This window comes from Megascapheus bottae, chromosome 5 (assembly GCF_031878675.1).
Source record: "Megascapheus bottae isolate mThoBot1 chromosome 5, mThoBot2.hap1, whole genome shotgun sequence".
NCBI lineage: Eukaryota > Metazoa > Chordata > Mammalia > Rodentia > Geomyidae > Megascapheus > Megascapheus bottae.
Window position 1 is genome coordinate 72,358,872 of NC_143513.1, and position 15,174 is coordinate 72,374,045.

The 15,174-nt window shown below is 38.9% G+C and overlaps 1 protein-coding gene across 14 annotated transcripts in view; it reads left to right on the forward strand.

The window, feature by feature from the left end:
* The window catches only part of Agbl3 (AGBL carboxypeptidase 3), a 53,700-nt gene that overhangs the window by 30,377 nt on the left and 8,149 nt on the right, over positions 1 to 15,174 (forward strand). For 7 of the 14 annotated variants that reach the window (XM_090333337.1, XM_090333343.1, XM_090333345.1 and 4 more), the window contains 8 exons: positions 594 to 720; positions 2,572 to 2,672; positions 3,071 to 3,183; positions 6,115 to 6,181; positions 8,014 to 8,094; positions 9,662 to 9,719; positions 11,338 to 11,400; positions 14,357 to 14,405. In XM_090333337.1, coding sequence (XP_090189463.1) covers positions 594 to 720; positions 2,572 to 2,672; positions 3,071 to 3,183; positions 6,115 to 6,181; positions 8,014 to 8,094; positions 9,662 to 9,719; positions 11,338 to 11,400; positions 14,357 to 14,405 — 659 coding nt within the window. The remainder of the gene's footprint in view (positions 1 to 593; positions 721 to 2,571; positions 2,673 to 3,070; positions 3,184 to 6,114; positions 6,182 to 8,013; positions 8,095 to 9,661; positions 9,720 to 11,337; positions 11,401 to 14,356; positions 14,406 to 15,174) is intronic. The other 7 variants (XM_090333350.1, XM_090333349.1, XM_090333348.1 and 4 more) reach the window with 3 other exon arrangements.

Here is a 15,174-nt window from a genome sequence, read left to right on the forward strand (position 1 = left end):
AGTTAGCGCCCTACCACTTGAGCCACAGTGCCACTTCCGGTTTTCTGGTGGTTAATTGGAGATGTGTGCCTCACAGACTTTTGTGCTGGGGCTGGCTTTGAACCATGATCCTCAGATCTTAGTCTCCTTAGTAGCTACGATTACAGGCATGAGCCACTGGCACCCAGCCCAAAAGTATGATACTATTGCAATAAAATCTAAGTGTTAATTAAGTGATTTTAAATATGAGTTAAAGGTATACCTTATTCAAGGAATCGGAATGTGTAAATCTCAAAAATCAAGTGTATCATTTCTGTTCATGTGTTTCTAAAAGCAAGTACATATTATTATATGTAATGTACCTAGGTTCTAAGGATGAATGTAGATCTGATATATCTTTTAAAGAAATGTTCACTTTATATAGATTTGTAAAAAGAAAAAAGCAACCAGTTATTTTTCTGATTAATGATATCATCTATCATCTTTGATCTTTATTGGTCAGGTAGCCCCTAAAACTTTAGTGAGAATTACAGATTTCACACAATGACTTAAATCCTCTTCAACCCTGCTTCTTAAGAAACATGTGGGCCTCACTTTCATTTGCTGCTTTTCAGTTTTCATTCCCGGCCTGCAAGTTTAATGTGCAGAAGAGCAAGGAAGGAACAGGAAGGGTGGTCATGTGGAAAATGGGAATCAGAAACAGCTTTACCATGGAGGCCACCTTTTGTGGATCTACTCTGGGTAAGGTCAACAGTTCTCCATCTCAGAGAATGAAGCTACGGAGAAACATGGGTTTTTTTTTAACTGGGACAGGGGCCTAAAATTGAGATTTTATTACATAGCCTAAGCTGGCCTCCCATTTGTAATCATCCTGCTTCAGCTTCCCCAGTGCTGAGGTTACAGGTACGTACCAACATACCTGCTTGACATGCATATCTCAGTGTAAAACTGATAAGACAGAGCATGTGTTAGTGAACAAGTTGCTTCCATTAAAATGCATACTGATATTTAATTCTGTACATAGGGTAAGTTTTCACTCGGGGACTATTTCATCTTTATTTTTGATTTTTTATGTTATTGTCCGGGTGATGTACAGAGGAGTTACACATTCATCAGGTAGTGGGTACATTACTTCTTGAACATTGTTACCCCTTCCCATATTTTTCTCCCACTTTCCCTTCTCAATCATCTTGTTTTTCCTCTTCCCTTCCGTATTTCAAATAAGCAAATAAACATAGTACCTTAAGAACAATAAGCATGGTCCCAGGAGTGTAGCCTAGTGGTAGACTGTTCACCTAGCATGCACGAAGCCCTGGGTTCAATTCCTCAGTACCCCATTCTCAGAAAAAGCCAGAAGTGGCACTGTGGTTCAAGTGGCAGAGCGCTAGCCTTGAGCAACAAGTGTCCAAGGACAGTGCCCAGGCCCTGAGTTCAAGCCCCAGGACTGGCAAAAAATAAAAAGCCAAACCCTTAGAGATAAACCTCTTGTTTCTATATCCTAGAATTTGTTTTGCTTAGCCTCATCCTATATGGCCCCATGTACATAGCTTTTGAGCTACTGTGATCCTCTGCTAGGACAGTCCTACACCTAAACTAAATGTTACAAATGAGGGAAACCATGGAGCCTATGTTCCTTTGGGTCTGGCTTACTTCACTTAATATGATTTTTTCCAAGTCTTTCAATTTCCTTATGAATGGGGCGATGTCATTCTCCTTGCTGGCACCATAGAATTTCATTGTGGTTTTGGGGAGGTTTTGTTTTTGCCAGTCCTATTGCTTGAACTCAGAGCCTGGCTACTGTTCTTAGCCTTCTCAAGGCGGTGCTCTACCACCGGATCCACAGCACCACTTCTGGCTTTTTCTGTGTATGTGGTACCAAAGAATGGAACCCAGGGTATTGTGCATGCTAGGAAAGCACTCTACTACTAGGCCACACTCACGGCCCACAGATTAGCTTACAAATAGGCATTCCCAGAGATTTTAAGTAAAAACCAATGCTAGGGGGATTTCTTTTTTTCTTTGCCAGTCCCGGGGCTTGAACTCAGGTCCTGGGCACTGTCCCTGGACACTTTTTGCTCAAGGCTAGTGCTCAGCCACTTGAGCCACAGCACCACTAATGGCTTTTCTGAGTATGTGGTACCGAAGAGTCATACCTAGAGCTTCATTTGTATGCTATATACATGTTTTTTAAGAAAATGAATCCATAAAAGAAATCACTGGAAATCCACACGTGTACCTTCTGCCTCTAGAAATTGATGCACCATTATTTGTGATGATCAAAACATTCTTTTCACGAAGTTTTTACCCTAGTTTTTCTCCCAGTAATGATGATCAGCAGTGTCTCAGGAGCACTTCCACCTCCTACCACAGCATCAGCGGGATGAATTTTCTTCTGGTGTGCCACACTGACGTAGTTGGGGTCCAGGTGTGGGCAGGCCCCTTAGTCAGCTGTTGAAGAATAGCTACAACACATACCACGGTTCATACGAACATTTTGTTTGTGCTTCCTTGTGACATAGGCCTACCAGATTAAATAAGGGGAAAGAAGGATTGAATCATCCTCAAGTGAAGCTAAACTTATTGGTGTCTTAGGTAATAAACGGGGCACTCATTTCAACACCCGGGATTTGGAGTCGATAGGTTACCACTTTTGTGATTCTCTCCTAGACTACTGTGATCCTGACCGGAGCAAGGTAAGCAAAAATACATTCATCCGTCAACCACTTGCCAGCTGTAACAGATCTGTGATTATATGTCTCCGTAACTAATATTCCAAATGTCTACAAATATTCAACTTGTTCAGTTAGAAAGCAAAATTGTATCTTGGTGGGGGGGGGGTTTCGTGTTGGTCCTGGGGCTTGAACTTGGGACCTTGAGCTCCTTTTGCTCAAAGTCACTGCTCTGTCTTTTGAGCCACAGCACCACTTCCACCTTTTTCTGATTAGTTTCTTGAGGTTAAGAGTCTCAGGAGGCTTTCCTGCCTGGGCTGGCTTTGGACCATGATCCTCAGATCTCAGCCTCCTGTGTAGCAGGCATGAGCCATGAGTGGCCAGCCAAAGTTGTTTTAATAATGGATTCATTTATAATCTAGTACTACCAGTGCCTGAAAGAATTGGAGGAAATGGAGAAGCATATGAGCTTGGAAAAAACTGTTGATGATTCAGATACTTCTGTCATAGAAATTGCCGTGGATCTAGAGTCTAGGTAAGGCAAGATTGGAGAGGTCATTTTCGTGGCATTTGCTTTACTATGTTCATCATAGAATACCATTGTCAATTCCTCCCTCCTTCCCTCCCTCTCCCCCTTCTTTCTCTCCCTCAAACTTCATTCCATTTATTTATTTGTGCTACTGAGATTTACAGTCAAGGTCTTGTATTTACATGTACGTGCTCTACTATTTAAGTCACAGCCCAGGCCATTTGAGCTTTATTTTTGAGTAGTCTCATACATACGCCTAGCCAACATGGAGACCTGTGCTTCCCATCATAGCAAGGATGACAGAAGCACATTACTCTGCTCAGCTTTTTACTGGTCGAGAATGACTTCTCATGATGTTTGCTCACATAGCTCAAACCATGATTCTCCCTGTCTCTGCCTGCTGGTATTAATCTTTCAGTGAGCTGGTGAATATAGTTTGCGAGAATATTGTTAAAGTTTTTGTTGTTGTTGTTGTGCTATTCCTAGAGTTTGAACTAAAGGCCTGGATGCTACCCCTAAGCTTTTTTGCTCAAGCTAACACTACCTCTTGAGCTACAGCTCCACTTTCAGCTGTTAGTTTATTGGAGTCTCACAGACTTTCCTGCCCTGGCTGGCTTTGAACAGTGATCTTCAGATCTCAGCCTCCTATGTAGCTAAAATAACAAGCATATTGGGCCCCCAGTTCCCACAAATATCTTTCACTATTTGGTAGAACACAATTTATTTGTTTTTTTGCCAGTCCTGGGCTTGGGCTCAGGGCCTGAGCACTGTCCTGGGGTTTTCTCAAGGCTAGAGCTCTACCACTTGAGCCACAGCACCACTTCTGGATTTTTTCTATGTATGTGGTACTGAGGAATCAAACCTGGGTCTTCGTGCATGCTAGGCAAGCACTCTACTACTAGGCCAAACTCCCAGCCCAGAACACATTTTTTTTTTTACATTATTTGGTCTTCTCAAATTATGTATTTCTGGAATTCATATACTTATTTTAAGTTATTCATAGTGTGGTGTACAACTGTTTAATATTTTCATTTTATTTTGTGCTGCTACTGGGGCTTGAACAAGGGGCCTCATGTTCTTGCTCTCCTTTTTCTGTTCATGGCACTCCCATTTGAGCACACTTCTGTCTCCATCTTCTTGCTGGTGAATTGAAGATAAGAGTCTTACGTACTCCATTCTACGGCGGCTTCTAGCCATGACCCTCAGATCTCAGCTTCCTCTGTAGCTGGGATTACAGGCTGGCTTCGAACCATAATCCTCAGATCTCAGCCTCCTGAGTAGTTAGGATTATAAGTGTGAGCCATTGATTCTTTTTATTGTTTTGCCATTTTGTAATTTTCTCTTTTGTGGGAGTGGTATTGGGGTTTTGAACTCAGGGCCTTCCATGTGGTAGGCAGGTGCTCTAATACTGAGTCATGCCTCCCACTGTTTTTCTTGTTGTTGTTGTTTTTAACAAAGCATCTCATTTCCTGACTAGTGCACAGCTGGGCGGGGGGGGGGGGGGGGGGGGGGGGGGGGCGGGGGGGTGATCTGCCTACTTCAGGCCTCTTGTTATTGCTGGGATTAGAGGGGCATGCCACTGTCCAGTTTCCTTCTGTTAAGAGGATATCTCTAGGACATTTCTGCTTTGACTGGGCTCATATCACCAACCTCCCTATCTAATGTACCTAGTGATAATGCAGATGCCTGCCATTTTACTTGTCGATGAGTTGCCTAGAGCAGCCTCAAACACTGATCCTTCTATTCTCACTCCTCTGAGTAGCTATGTTATGAGAATGAGCCTTCAGCACCTGGCTTTAAGGTTTCTTATTTAATTTCTGACTCTACCTAATACTTAATTGTTACTTTTAACCTTACTTTTTGTGTACGCATTCTATTCATTTAAAATTTTATAGAGAGAATAATTCTCAGAAATATTTTTTCATTGATTTCCTTTCAAGCAAACAGTATTTTCTTATCGCTGTATTAAATGATTATAATTAGAAATCGATTTTGGGGGGCCGGGAGTTTGGCCTAGTGCTAGAGTGCTTGCCTAGCATGCACGAAGACCCGGGTTCGATTCCTTGGTACCACATACATAGAAAAGTAAAAGCCAGAAGTGGTGCTGAGGCTCAAGTGGTAGAGCTCTAGTCTTGAGAATGTCCAAGGACAATGCTCAGGCCCTGACTCAGGCCTAGGACTGGCAAAAAAAAAAAAAAAAAAAAAAAAAAAAGATTTTCTTTCATCTTCTTTTCAGTTTTTCTTTCTTTTTTTAAAAAGATATTTTTATTGCAATTAATAGAAGGGTTACACTATATTCACCAGATAGAAGGTGCATTACTTCACAAACATTGCTACCCTTTCTCATGTCTTGGTCCCTCAGTTTTTCTTTCTTTTTAAATTTATTTTTGTTCATTTGGGTTTTGAGACAAGGTCTCATTATATAACCCAGACTGGCCTCATACTCATTTCGTAGCCCAGGCTAGCCTTGAATTCATAATCTTCTTGTTCAACCTTCCAAATGCTGGAACTGCATGCATTTTTCATCATATCTGGCTGACTTTAGATGCTGCCGCATTGTTTTTCAGCTGAATGAAATGTACCTATATAAAAAGTAAACTAATCTTGGGAGCTACAGATACCAATGAGAACTAGGAAACTCCCAAGTTAAATAGCATTTGCTCTTTTCTTGAGTCCTATTATGTGTCAGGTACCATTTTCTCCCAGGTAATGAATATAGCTTACATTTCAGTTACATGCTTAATAACAACAACCACCAAACTATTTCCGGAGTATCTAGAGACAATAAACACCAATCATCTTGGTATACTCATTTCTGATCATTTGAATTATCTAACCATTCAAAAAGATGATCAAGTTAAAGCAAGAGTTGAAATTCTGAAATGTCACTAAAACTTTCTGATGACTAAAATTAGTATTGTTGTTGTTTGCTTTTAGTAGCCGAGGCTCAGACAGTTCAGAATCCAATGATTGTCAGACTTACCTCGTCCAACTAACTTCCCAGGTAAGACTGAAAGATTTTTGCCATGGGATGAATATGCTAAGAAGGCATTCTGCTTATTTGCTAACAGTCAAGATATTAAAAGGTTGGTGATTATGTAATTATAATTATATAATTACTTTACTGATTGTGGATATCTTTAAAGCCTAGTATTTCCTAATCTTAGAGTTTTTCTTTATTCGAACATCATACTTTACAGATAAGATTATTAAGATTCAGACAGATTAAATTACTTCTCAAAAGTCACATTACTTGGTAGTGACAGAGATGGTAGCCTACCATCCATCACCTGACTTCTGATCACTTATTAATTTGTTCATCTGCATATTTATTATTCCACTCTACAATGGGCTCCAACTATGACCATGCACTGTGTAGATACTGAGGAGAGAGAAGTGAACAAAATGAAAGACACACAATAAACCAAGCAGATAACTTGAATATATATGGTGGTGTTAGGTGGGGACAAATTCCTTAAGAGAAAATTAAAGCATGAGCGTTTCAATGGCAATTATAGTTTGGGATGGAGTTACTAAGGTGAAGGGTGATGATTAAGGGAGTGAGGAAGGAAGCCAAGGTTACACTAGGTGTATTAACAACCTGAAAACCTCAGGGTTTAGTTTTCTCAGTCATGGATCTGAATGTCAGCTGTACTTCCCTTGCAAGGAGTCAGCTTGTGTTGGCTTTGGGCCACAGGTTTAGTTCAATGATGTTTCACTTGTTTCTCATTCTCCTTGGACTGGAGATGACCCAAGGTAAAATCCAAAGGTGAAAACTCAAAGTATAAGAACAACCACCACACCACCAAAGCCCCATTTCCTCCTGGCAACAAGAGGACACTTATAACCACCACATACAGACTCATTCACATCCCATTCTCCATAGTACATCAGTAGCCAGGCCAGCCATCTACAGAATAGAGAAGTGTAGATTCCACCCAGAGGAAAAGAACTATGAAATAACTCCACAAAGATGGGCTATGCATAATCCTATCACAGAAAACAAAAATCCAATATACCAGAGTTTACCTTCCAGGTCATATTCACTTCCTACCTAAATGCAAAACGTGATAGCACACAATTTCTCTCTACAACATACCCAAAAGTTTCACCCATAATGTCAGCCTTAAAATCCTCATCAAGGCTGGAGTTATTTCCTGATCTCCCACAACCTGTGGGAAAAAAAATCCTAGTTATCTGCTCTTGTTACCCCACACATCCAATGATGGAATAAAAGAAAGCCATCATGAATAGCAAAAGATAAAATAAAATCAACAGCCAGTTTCAGTAGCTCATACCTATAATCCTAGCTACTCAGGAGGCTGAAATCTGAGGATGGAGGCTCAAAGTCAGCCTTAGCAAGAAAGCCCAGGAGACCGGGTTAAGTGGTAGCACATTAACCTTCAGGAAAAAAAAAAAAAGCTCAGCCAGTGCCCAGACCCTGAATTCAAGCTCCAGGACTGGAACTAAAACTAAACTAAAATAAACTGTAACAAGCACCTATCAGTCATCAAACCAAAAAATTTGGGGAAAGAACTTGAGGGGTGCTGAAGATCAGATCAAGGACTTTACATAGACTAGGCAAGAATTGTGGCATTTTATTGGGTATATATTTGATATCCCTGACATGGTGTTTGCAACATGTGTGTTGACTAAGCCTCAATCACACTCTTTTTAGGGACTCTTTGGTTTGCTTTGTGTGTGACCTCTCGGGTACTTGGCTTCTCTCACAAGAAGGAAATGGAACGTTCCTTCTGTGTCTCTAGAAAGTTGGAATTCAAGACAGTTCAGAATCTATACATACCCTATCCTTGGTGTGATAATTCTTTTACCTAGGTAACAAATAAGAAAAAGCACCTGAAAACCAAGAAGGAAAGGAACGCTGCCATAGCAAGCCACCAAAATGCCACAAAAGAGGTGACTATTTATTAATCCACTTAAGAGCTTTGGAAAAAATAAGTAAGTATAAGAAAATGGCAAGTTATTTTCCCTTGTACTTTTTTTTTTTGCCAGTCCTGGGCATGAGCTCAGGGCCTGAGCACTCTCCCTGGATTTTCTCAAGGCTAGGGCTCTACCACTTGAGCCACACCACCACTTCTGGCTTTTTCTATGTATGTGGTACTGAGGAATCAAACCTGGGTCTTCGTGCATGCTAGGCAAGCACTCTACCACTAGGCCAAACTCCCAGCCCCTCCCTTATACTTCTTATACCCTATTTCTGCCCCCAAAATAAAGGTTAACAATCCGCTATTTATAAAAACCCAAAAGATCCTTGACATGTGAGAAACAGATTCTAAAAGCTGCCATATTTAAATTTTATTTATACTTATCTTACTCTAAAAATATTTGAGGAAATCTTATCAGATGCCTCCATGATAGCAAGAAGGAATAAATTAGAACTGGGAAAGAAAATCTTCAATTAGGTTTGCAAGGAGCCTAAGGCCAGAAGTGTAAGGTAATAAAAAGGTTTCCCAGGCTGTTTTCAAACCCTTGGAATCAAATGATCTTCCCTCTTCAGTCTCCTGAGTAATGGGGCTGCAGGAGTATGTATGCTACCACACCCAGTGTTAATTCTGTCTCATAGTTTACTTGTATTGAGTGTGTGTACAAGTTGGTGGATTCATATACAAGTTGAAAAAACTGCTTTCAATTCTTTTTTTTTTTGTCCTGGGACTTTTTCTGGAAAATCCTTAATAATAAATATTCTAAGCAAAGTAACAGAAATTTGGAAACATTTCAATTGCTTTTGGGGTCACATAATAATTTGTGGGCTTCCCACAGCTTTTTGTGTTATTTTTAAGCAAATGGGGTGAGGCTGACAAGTCCTTTCAAGACAGAAAGCTCTTCCTTGTTCTAGATTACTTTACAAACATCATAAAAATATTTTTTCATCATTTGTGTATGGGCACAATTTTTCAATGTTCATAGATTTTTTTCTATACAATTTTATGTATTTTCACCATTCCACACTCCTTTTTATACATTTTTTTCATTTTTAATTTAAAGAAGTGTGATGTATTTTGTCTCTTTCTAAGGTCTATATAAAGTAAGAACTATTTTTCTTTTCTGGTTCTGGAGTTTGAACTCGGGGCCTGGGCACTGTACCTAAGCTTCGTATTGCTAAAGGCTAGTGTTCTACCAGTTGAGCCACTTCTGGCTTTTTCTGAGTAGTTTATAGGAGATAAGCCTCATAGACTTTTGTGTCTGGGCTGGCTTCAAACTGTGATCCTCAGATCTCAGCCTCCTGAGTAGCCAGGATTACCTGGCTTAATGGAAACTGTCTTCAGCACTTTCAGTAGCAAAGCTTCTATTCACTGATGCTAGGCAATTTGTGTGGTCAAATGCTGGAGATTCAATGTGGCCAGACTAGACCTAGTATCGTAAAATGAGAAGCGTTCCTTGCAAACCATATGCCATAAAAAATGTGTCTCATGCGCACATTTCAGGCACAGCCTTGTTTTCTTCTGGTTCTCCATTCCATTAGGTTTGTGGAGAAGACAACGAAAAGCAAATACTGGGAGAAACCTCCTCTGACATGACAGGTAAGGCTCTGCTTCTCCCTCTCCAGAAGCAGTCACTTCCTTCCCTCAGCAGCTCGGCCATGGGACTTCTGCTGCCACTGAACTTGCACCTAGGGGATGAAGGAGTCTTGATTAAGGTGGGTTCTTCCTCATCTCTCAGTCAGGGAAGAAAAGCATGTGGCCCAGCCCAGGTTACAGGGGCAATGCAATAGTGGACACAGAGTTCCCAGGGAACAGAGAGGAAAGGGTAATGACCTACATGGGAAAGCAGAGGACCACACAAAAGGCATAACCACAACGCACTGTAAGGGTTGAAAAGAAATAGAGAAGTTTAAAGTATTCAAACCATCTTAAGGTAACTCATACCTGTAAACCTTAGCTACTCAGGAGATCTGAGGACTGAAGATTGAAGCCTCACTCTTCTAGGCAAGCACTTGTGTCTTATCCCTAGATCTTCATGAGTTAGCTATTGTTCAGATAGAGTCTGACATCAGACAGTGCTCTTTCTACTTATGCCTCTCACAAAGCTGTTATTACAGGAGTAAACCACCATGTCTGGCATCCTGGTAATTTCTTATTTATTTCTATTAGCTCATCTTTAATTAGATTCCTTGGGGAAAATCATCTAGTTTCAGGAATTTTTTATCCTACCTAAAAATATTTAATTTTGTATGCATATAACTTGCTGAACTTTTGTCACATGGGTATATATGTATACTGATTACATATTTATATAGATCCATTTATTCTATGAAACAGCAAGCTAATATAAAAATGAAAATAAGCCACAACAAAGGGCAGATTCAGTTCTAATTAAGATGGTTAATTCACTTGAACATCACTCTGTCTGATAGTAATTAGCCAAGCAATTCAGCTACTTTTTATAATTTATATACATGATTTTATGAAAAAAATTTATTGTCAAAAATTAAAGGTTAGCAAAGTTACATCAAAAGCACATTTAAAACTACATTTTTTCAAAAGAACATACAGATTTAGAAGAATAATTTAAATGTTAACAAAATTGTCTTGCTACTTTGCCCCCTTCTTTTTCATTTAAAATTACAGAACATTATAAGCCTTTTTGGGGGGGCCTGTCCTGGGCTTGAACTCAGGGCCTGAGCACTGTCCTTGGACTTTCTGAAGGCTAGAACTCTACCACTTGAGCCACAGCACCACTTCCGGCTTTTTCTATGTATGTGGTACCGAGGAATCCAACCGGCGTCTTCGTGCATGCTAGGCAAACACTCTACCACTAGGCCAAACTCCCAGCCCAATTATAAGCCTTTTTACATGCAAATAAATGGCAGCAATTCCTCCACTAAGGAATTTTATCCAGCTATTTCATTGTAAACTTTTACTTCTAACTTCTGCTATTGTGAACAATAATGAAAACTGAAATTCCTATTGTGTATATTCTGAATTGTATCTTTTGAAAAATTCTAGAAAAGGAATCATTAGCCCAAAAGTTATACATATTCAGAATATTTCTATTTGAAAACTGTTTATATTAATTTCATCCTGCTAAACAACGTTGTACACATTAACATTTTTTATTTTAAAATACTATGAAAAATTAGAAGTCTCAATAAACAGGAAATTATCTTTATGGTATTATGCTATTTTACCATCTTTTCAGATACAAGGTCAGATGACTATATTATTGATTTTTTCAGAAGATCATTGCCAAATCAAAGTTTGGGTGAGTAAAACAGGAACACCCTCTGAGTATGAACCATAGAATAAAATGTCACTGATCAAGATCGACATGTAGGAAACTGTGATGTCACTTTAAAATCAGGTTGTCAAGTGAGTAGAATATATTTTAAACATGTGTAGAAATAGAACAATAAAATGTTCCCCCATTCAACTAAGGTAGCATAAAAAACGTTTAAAATTTTAAAATCAGGTGGTCAATTAATTCACCTCAGAAATCCTGAAACATAATATTTATTTTTCTTTCTAGTTCTAAAAATACAGAGGGAAAACTAGTCAGAATATACTGCCTGTCAAACTTTTCTGATTTCTGTACCCAGTGAGTGTTCTAAGAGTTCAGATAATGAAAGGAACCCAGTGTCAGTACATTGGTATTGCATTGGTAGTGGTCAGACCAGCTTGACCAAGGGGGAGCTAGGGAAGAGCTGGGGAGAGAAGGGATGGGGGGAGAGAGGGGAGGAGAGGGAAGGAGAGACAGAGACTGAGAGAAGAAGGGAAGAAAGGAGGAACAGAAGGAGATGGGAGAGGGAGAGAAAAAGAGAGAGAGGTTAAATGTCTATATTACTTTAATGGCAAGTGGAAGGACACATAGTAGGGAAATAAGCAAACGCATGTGGTGATGGGTGCTGTTAGCTCATGCCTGTGATCTTTGCTATTCATGAGTCTGAAGTCTGAAGATTGAGGTTTGAAGCCAGCCTTGGCAGAAAAGTCTGAGAGTTTTATCTCCAGTTAACCTACCAAACAGCTGAAGTGGAGCTGCAGCTCAAGTGGTAGAACACCAGCCTTGAGAACAAAAGCTAAAGGACAGCACCCCAGCCCTGAGTTTAAGGCCCAGTACCAACAAAAAGAAGAAAGCATGAAAAGGGAAGTAACATAGCCTTCTTAGATATTACTGGAAAAGGAAACAGCAAAAAAAAAAAACCCACCCTGAGAGCAACATGTCATTGTTAATTTGTTTTATATATATATATATATATATATGTATATATACTATTTAATTAACTTCACTGTATATTCAAAATTTTAAAGGTCCTATATATCTGAAGACTATGTAATATTATACAAAATCTGAATCACATAGAGTTAAAATCCATATCAGAGAAAAACAAAAGGAATATATTTTCTCACATGCGTTGTTTATTTTGTTCCACTTTGATGATAGCTTCTAGTTAACTAGTCCTACTGTTTTTCTTTGATATAGCTGCACCCTAGATTGGCTTTCTAAAATAGCTGGTCACTTTAATGTTCATGCAGACATCCTCTAGAAATCATAATATATCTGCATCAGTTTTAATTGATTGAGTTACTAGATGGATATTTCTACTCTCCATTAGTCTCTTGAAACTATTTGATTAAAAGAGATATGAACTGGGCACCAGTGGCTCACACTTATAATCCTAGCTATTCAGGAAGCTGAGATCTAAGGATACAAGTTCAAAGCCACCCCAGGCACAAAAGACCAGGAAACTCTTATCTCCAATTAACTACCAGAAAACTAGAAGTGGAGCTACAACTCAAAGTGGTATAGCACTAGCCTTGAGCAAAAGAAGTCAGGGACAGTGCCCAGGCCCCAAGTTCAAGGCCCACAACCGACAAATCCAAAATAAAATAAAATAAAAGATATGTGCTCATGGCACCATTTTTAAATTAGCTTCTCAATCATCATCTGGAAAGAAAACATTCTTGAGTAACATCATTAAAAACAGCTCTGATAAAGCACAGTCACTACTATGTATCATAAAGCAGGTACAAGGTGTTTTATATTCACAGAGGGATGACACAGTACTGTCCTATGTCTATAATACTAGAGGATATAATTAAAAAGGCATTATTGAGACTTGATTCTATTTTTCCAGCAGAAGGTCCAAAGGATGGTAGGACACAGCTCTGTAAAGAAATGCACTTTCTTAGATAGGATTTCCTTCCATTAGTGACACAGTTCTAATAACTCACTCTATTGGCTATAAACCATTTGAAAATGAAGGCGTAGGAGCAAGAAGAAAAAAAAAACCCAAACAGCAAAACAAAAACCATACCCACAACCACTGGATCCATACAAAGATGACTGAACGAAGGCAACCAGGACTCAACCTAATAATATTTTACCAAATCTGTTACGTTTGAATGGTGAAAGCTCCACACAGGAGATGTCAAAGTTGCCAGACAATGCACATTTGGATATGTTCAAGGATGCTGACATTAATATTTAATCATTTGCTCACTCACCCAGGAAGGGGACATCAGTTACTACTGTACTTTGATTGTGTTCAATCTAATTACCATGTTATAAAAATAGCAAGCTGCCATAATAAAAAATAAGGCTCTTCTACCCAGCACCAGTTATCTTTACTTCACTTCCAGGTACCACAACAGTAACAGAACTTCGCATTTTGGGGGTTTTGTTTTCTATCTTTTTCTTTTTATTAATGGATGTCTAATTTTGTTCAGGTGACTGCAGAACCTGGAAAAGCTGTTGCTGCTATCAATGCATAACATACTGCTATTATTGTTCTTTTTATATAAATATAAATATATATACATATATATAATTTGAATTTTTGGAAACTTTAGCTGTGCTGTCAACTTTGGAAAAAAGTATCCCAGTTTACCATGTTGAGTTGGCATTGTACAGAAATTAATAGCCATATTGGTCTAGAAACGTTAAACTTATTTTTTTTTCATTTGTACAGGGATAAACACACTGTATTAAATATGTAAGGTCTTATCGACGTGGGTTTGATTATAGAAACTAATGAAGTAGTCTCTAAATAAAAAAAAAGATATGTGCTCATGTATTCCATGTATGTGAATAAGGCTAACTGAAGAAAAGCTTGATTAAGTTAACCATTAAGTGCATGACTAAAACAATTATCAGCAAGATAATAAATTGTTGTTGATCTTAAAACTGCAGATATTTTATCATATGTTATCTTTCTTTAAAGCAAGAACAACTAAAAAAGCCCCCAATTGTCTTCTAAAAACATATTTGAGGTAAGAGAGCTATTCATGATTTCTACCAGACTAATCTTATTTTCTTCTGTCTCATATTTTTTTTCAGTTAAAACACTAGGTAAAATGGCTTCTTTTTAACAGCCCTTTGCTAGTTGAATATTTCTTGATAGCCTACATTATCTGTGCCTAGGTTACTTTTATATGTAAATGTACCCATCAAGGCATTTTGATGGATTCTGACATTTTAATACCCTCAAACCATCCCCAGTGGATGCTTTAAGAGCTATAGTTTGATATTTATTTATATAAATTAAGCATTACATAGTGAATCTCTACCTCTTTCTCTTTTTTTCTGGTAGTACTAGAGTTTGAATTCAGAGCTTTGTGATTGCTAGGTGGGCATTCTACCACTGAGCCATACCTCCAGACCTTTTTTCATAGTGATCATTTATGAGATAGAGTCTCTCTTCCTAGCAGGGTTCTTGCCTGGAATGTGATCCACCTATTTTGTACTTCCTGCCACAGCAGGAACATCAGTACTTCCATCAGGTACAGTTTCTTCCACTGAGAAAGCCTCCTGGAACTTTCTGTCCTAGCTTCCTGAAACCAGAATCCTCAGGGTCTCAGCCTCTCACATAGACTGGATGACAAAAGTGAGCCCCCGGCATCCAGCTTGAACATCTATGTCTTGTAGCAGTTTGAAACATTCAGAGGGGATAAAACTTGCACCTAAAAACTGGAAAATGAATCTGAAATCAGAGACTACACAGACATTCGTGGTTCTGTCTAAACCAGTTATTATTACGTC